Genomic DNA, 6,449 nt, shown 5'->3' with positions numbered 1-6,449 from the left:
CTTGACCCACTTATTTCCCAGCTCCACCCTCTACCAGCATACCCCTTCACTTCTACCAAATCCCTTCAGAATTTATCTTCCATTGTCTGACCCATGATCTGACAGCTTGTATCTGAAGCTTTCTTGGCTTCTGTGATTCTGAACACGTCAACTGCTGACAATTTTTTATGCTCTGTCCAGTGTCTCTTAAGTCTAGTTGTACTGTCTCCGAAGGGAAGGTGATGTGTCCTGTAGAACTATTACTTAGTGGCACCCAACCTATAAAATAGATTAGTTCTGGATGATGTGAAGTGAAGAGCCTGGAACTCTACCCAGTGACCTCCTCCTCCATTTGAGCCTTACTACTCCTCATCCTGAATTTCTCCTGATCTCAAATCATTCTGCTGTCAGTACAAAACTTGATCTGCCTTCTTGTTGCCTGGGGCCATGAAGAATTAATGCCTAGTAAGCATACGGTTCTTACTGATGGCCCTTTCCATTGGTGCCCCAAGGACAGGATGTGGGTTCCAGAGAGCAAAAAGCTATGGGAGAGTCAGAGTAGGCTTGGAAGTAAGAGTACACAATTCCTGATTCATTGGCTGTCTCCCTCTGCTGCATACTTCAGAAATGAAAGGCCATCCTGGAAAGGAACTTGGACACACATAGATCCTTGTGATCCCCTTTCTTTTCCTGTCAGAAACATTCTTTGGAGTGAGGAATGTGGAGGGTAGCAGCCTTGATGTACTCTGAGGTGAGCACTGTGAGTTACTGAGGATCCTGGAAGTAACCTGCCTCTCTCTCTTCCCTAGGAGAAGGCGATCAGCATATGGGAGTCAAAGAATTTCTTTTTTGAACTTGAACCGTTGCCTGGGGCTGTGGAAGCCATTAAGCAAATGGCCAACCTAGAAAAGTAAGTTTTTATTTTCTTCCTTTCCCAGTTGAACCACACTCCTCTGGGATGTGTGGCTGTATCATGCTTTTCAGCCATTACTTCTGTCCTATCTTCTCCTGTATCCTTGCAGAGTCCTATGCTTATTTCACCATCACTTGACAAAGCAAAAGCCTAAATGGACAAAAAAAACACCCCAAAAACCAACCAAACCCCAAAACATCCAACAAATCACACTTAGTATTCAGACTTCAAAATGTTTTGATCCACCAACTTGTGAAGATTAGCTGTTTTGACAAGTGTTGCTGGGTATTCATTTTACATTTATTCGATAAATAATTAAGAATTTATTCTGTTCAGTACTGCAAAACAAAACAAAACACAAAAAAAGCCTAAACTCACTTAAAATTATTTGGAACTGGCTCATAACTGGCCCTTCAGTGAGTTTTTAGAGATTATAAATCACATGAAAGGAGATTGCCCTTCTTTGTCCTTCAGAGCAGCTGATTAACTCAAACTGCCTGTCTTTGGATTGGCAGCACAACCACTAGACCTCCCTTAGATACTGACAGGCATTGGTAATCTTGAAATGAATAAAATCTGGTCCTTGCTCTCATCTAAGGAGCCCCGGTAGCATAGTGGATTAAGCTCTGGGCTGTTACCTAGAGGTCAATGGTTCAAATCCTCTAGCCTCTTCATGGTAGAATGATGAAGCACTCTGCTCCCATAAAAGGGTTTCCTGAGAAAACCTTTGAGGTCAATTCTGATTTGGAACAGACCCAGTGGCAGTGGCAGAATTGTTTACTTTCCCCCACCCCTTATCTAGCAAAAAGATCAGTGAATTACCCACCATTAAACTAAGAATCGTGTAAGTAAATATGACTCAAAATTAAGATAAGTGCTCTTTTTAGAGGCATGGTGTATGAAAAGATATAAAAAAAATAAAAGGTCTAGTTTATTACCAAAAGAAATGTAGGAAGAGTCAGAATTACATTTAACATATTCTTGTTTGAAATGAGTAGTTCTTTCGACTGAAGCCATCACTTAGTAAACATTACATAACCCATGATAGAGGCTATACTTTCTAATAACTTTTTAAACTTTTTTATTGAGGTATAACAATTAAGTAATTTTAGTATCTTTACAAAGTTGTTCAGTTATCATCCCAGTCAATTTCAGAATATTTTCATGACCCCAAAAATAAGTTTTGTACTCATTTGCAATCACTTCTCATTTCTACTATTCCTCTACAACTGTTGTGCAGACTTACCTAATTTGAACATTCTGTATCGATATGAAAAGATAATAAAATTTTCTCTGTGAGTGGCTTTTTTAACTTAACATGTTTTAAGACTAATATTATAGCATGTATCAGTATTTTATTCCTTTATATTCTATTATATGGCTATAATATTCTATTATATGGCTATATCTATTATATGACATTTTGTTTATTTGTTCATCAATTGATAGACATTTTAGTTGTTTCTACTTTTTTGCTATTACAAATAATGCTGCTGTGAATGTCTTGTACAGATACATGTTAGGGTTGGCTTAAATGATAGCTCTATGTTTAATATTTTAACAAATTACCAAAGTTCTTTACCAAGTGACTGTACCATTCATTTTTCATTCACACTAGCAATATGTAAGGGTTCTAATTTCTTCACATTCTTGTCAACAATTTTTATTGTCTGACATTTTTGTTTTTATCATCCAAATGAGTGTGAAGGGAGCTTGTGGTAGGCAAAGAGTTGCACTGTTAACTGAAGGGCAAGTGGTTTAAATCTACCAGCTTCTCTGAGAGAGAAAGATGAGCATTCTCTTCCTGTGTGATCTATAGTCTCTGAAAACCTGCTGGAGAGTCAGCTACCATGTCGGTTTTAGCTCAATAGCCTATAACAAATAATAAGTGGATGTAATGTGGGTTTAGACAATGACCAAGGATGACAGAAAAAGAATGTGTGCTGTTGTGATACTGGAGAAGAGTTGAACAAACCAAGTTGAATTGCCAAGAGAAATAACAAGTCTGTCTTGGAGAGGATGAAACTAAGCTGCTCCTTGGAGGCAAGGATTTTGAGACTCCCTCTCACATACTTGGTCATGTAGCCAGGATGGGCTGGTTTTGGACAAAGATGTCATGCTTGGAAGGGTTGAGGGACAGGAGAGGAAGACCCAGATGAGACGGATTGACAGGATAGCTGTGGTAACGAGATTAAGTGTGTTAGTGAGATTGCCCCAGGATAGAGCAGGGTTCAGAGCTGTTGTGTGCAGGGTCGCTATGAATTACAAGAGACTCAATGGCACATAACAACTATAATGGTTGGTTGATACTTTATACGTCTTCTTTACATAAATGTCTAGTCAAATAGTTTACTCATTTTCAGTCATGTTATTTGTGTTTTTTATTGTTCATTTTTGAGAGTTCTTTGGAGGAAAGACAAGGTACAGTGAAGATTTGATGATGTTGTTATATGCCATCTAGTTGGAACTGAATTATAGCTGGCCCTCCAGCAGATTTTCAGAGGCTGCAAATCATATGAGAGGAGATTGCCCATCTTTCTCCCATGGAGAAGCTGGTAGATTCAAATCACCTGCTTTTAGATTGGCAGAACAACTTCTTACCACTAACTCATGAGAGCACCCTGAAGATTTGATGAGATATTGTAATAAATGGCACTGATCAATTGTAATTAATGTCATATGACAAGATGTATAAGGATGATTTCATGAAAACCAATTTATTTTAAAAAAAGAGTTCTTTAGATTATCTGGAAACTTGTTCCTTATCCAGTGATGTATTATTTGCAAATATTTTGTTCCAAAAATTGGGTTATTGTTTCAATTTATGTATTTTTCTCTTGTTTCTTATGGGGTTTGTATCATGTCTAAAAGAAAATTATCTCACACAAAGTCATGAAAACCCATCCCTATGTTTTCTTTTGTTTAGCTTTTACATTTAAGTCTGATCTATTTTGAAGTATTGCTTATGTAGTATAATGAAGGGGTTCAACTTTATTCGTTTGCTTGTAGCTATCCAGTTAACTAAGCACCATCTGTTAGGAAAACGGATTGGTTTTTATTCCCTCTCATTGAGTGGAAGATCAAAATAGGCTGACCAGGAAACTTTAAGAGTTTATATCTAGACTTGGAGAATTTTTAATGGTTTAGTAATCTCAGTGACAAAACCAGCAGAAGGGCATCTTAATGAGAAAAAGGTAAACAACCCAATCACAAAATTTGATGGGCATGATGTCTACTTTACCAAAGAAGACATTCAGATGACAAACAAACAAATGAAGAAATGTTCAAAATCTCTAGCTTTCAGAGACATGCAAATCAAAACAACTATGAAATATCCTTTCTCCCCAACAACAATAGCAAAGTTCAACAGAGCAGCAAACAACAAATGCTGGTGATGTAGGGACTGGAACTCTTATTCACTGCTGGTGGTAGTATAAAATGGTACAACTACAATGGAAGGCAGTCTGAAACTTTCTCAAAAAGTTGTAAATTGAAATACTATTTGATCCTGGAATTCCACTAATGGGAATAGACTCTAAAGAAGCAAGAGTTAAACCTCAAACAGATGTATGAACACACCCATATTTATTGTTGCATTTAGTCACAATAGCAAAGAGATGGAATCAACTCAAGTGTCCATCAACGAACAAATGGATAGAAAAAGTATGGTACACTCACACAGTGAAATATTATGCAACATTTAAAAACAATGAATTCATAAAACATTATACAACATGGGTAAGCCTGGAAGACTTTATGCTCAGTGAAATATCTCAATCACAAAAGGATAATACTGCTGTTATAAAATAGAACTGACATGGAGAGAATAGGAAAAGACTGGATAAATAATGAACACTCTGTTGGATCAGATGGGGGGGAAACTTATAAAAGGAATATGTGATTAGAAATTATATGTGTGACAATAATCTGGAATAAGAAGTGTATTGCAAAGTAGACTAGTGGAGGGGGAAGAGCAAGAGAGGGAAGAAAATGTGCCACAATGAATGAATACATTTTTTTTAAAAAAAAAGAGGGCAAAAAACCCAACAGAAGGTATGACTTGACCTTCATAGTGCATTGTAAATGCCACCCCAAATGGTTAGTTATTAATAATCCTCATTACTCAACAATAGAGTATTACCATCAGTAATTTAATTTTTGGATGAGAGTCCAGGTCCTGCAAGGAGTACTCAGAGTAGTTGTTGTTGTGTACCACAGAGTCGGAACAGACCCATAGCTGACCCTCTGGAGGGTTTTCAGAGTCGGTTAATCACAATCATACAGGAGGAGGAGATTGCCCACCCTTCCCCAGTGCAGCAGCTGATGGCCTTGAACCACGTGCCTTCAGGATTGCAGCACAGCTTCTTGCCAGTAGACCACCAGAGCAGTGAGAACTAGTACCTTACAGGAGCTGGATTCACATCCAAAGATCAAATTACTAATGTTGTGTACATTTGAGTCAGACCCGAACCATAGCTGACGCTCCAGCGGGTTTAAAGGCAGTTAATTGCTCAGGAGGAGATTGCCCATCTTCCCCAACCCCCAAGGAGCAGCTGGTGGATTTGAACCACCTGCTTTAGGATTGCAGCACAACTTCTTATCCCTAGATCACCATAGCTCCCTAATTGACAAGGGAAACTATACAGCTTAAACTCTAAGCATTCTATTCTTCTTAAATTCCAACTATTCACATTTGAACTTTTAATACTAACAATTTGGAACTGTTTAGGGAGCCCTAGTGGTAAGAACTGCACTGCAATTTTAAAGGCATTCAGGTCAAATTCCCCATTTGCTCTGGAGGACAAGGATGAGCACTTTCATCCTCTGCAATTTACTGCCTCTGAAAAACCCACTGGAGGGTCAGCTAGAGGCAACAACTCTGTTGTTGAGCCTAAATTATGAGGCACTAACAATATAGTTACAAATTGTTGTTGGATGCCATTGAGGTGGAAGTGATTTATAGGTAGCCCTCCAGCAGCAGTGGATTTAAACAGTGTACCTTTGGGATTGCAGCAGTTTCTTACCAGTAGGCCACCAGAGATACCCAAATAGATATGTTCAATCCTGATTCCAGAATATCCATTCAGACAAACAAGCAAGCACACTTTACTATATAAATTTGCCAAGGCCATGGGAAACTCAGAAAAATTCACCTTTCTTTCCCCTCTGCTTTCTTCCTTTTCCTTGTTGTGTATGGTCGAATTGGATCGAACTGGCACAGGAGATTGCTCCTCCTTCTCCAGCAGAGCATCTTGTAGATTTGAACCACATGCCTTTGGTGCACTCCCTGAAAATTTGTTGTTGTTATGTGCTGTCGAGTCAGTTGTGACTCATAGGGACCCTATGTACAACAGCTCTAAACCCTGCTCTATCCTGTGAAAATTGCACTGCCTCTGACACACCCATCCCGATTACCCCAGTCACTGAATCAATCCACCTCATAGAGGGTCTTCCCCTTTTGCACCGTCCCTCCACCCTCCCAAGCATGATGTCCCTCTCCAAGGACCTGTCCCTCCTTACAACATGTCCAAAGTATGTCAGACGAAGCCCCAAAATC

At 38.9% G+C, this 6,449-nt stretch overlaps 1 protein-coding gene across 1 annotated transcript in view; it reads left to right on the top strand.

Annotated features, from left to right (window-relative positions):
• Positions 1-6,449, top strand: part of NT5M (5',3'-nucleotidase, mitochondrial) — a 116,452-nt gene that overhangs the window by 13,999 nt on the left and 96,004 nt on the right. The window contains exon 2 of the mRNA XM_006902984.1: positions 789-889. Within this exon, the coding sequence (XP_006903046.1) occupies positions 789-889 (101 nt within the window). The remainder of the gene's footprint in view (positions 1-788; positions 890-6,449) is intronic.

Source organism: Elephantulus edwardii, unplaced genomic scaffold (assembly GCF_000299155.1).
Source record: "Elephantulus edwardii isolate Elephantulus edwardi_28Jun2011 unplaced genomic scaffold, EleEdw1.0 scaffold00483, whole genome shotgun sequence".
Lineage (NCBI taxonomy): Eukaryota > Metazoa > Chordata > Mammalia > Macroscelidea > Macroscelididae > Elephantulus > Elephantulus edwardii.
The sequence above is the reverse complement of the archived record's forward strand: the minus strand, read 5'-3'. Positions and strand labels throughout refer to the sequence as shown.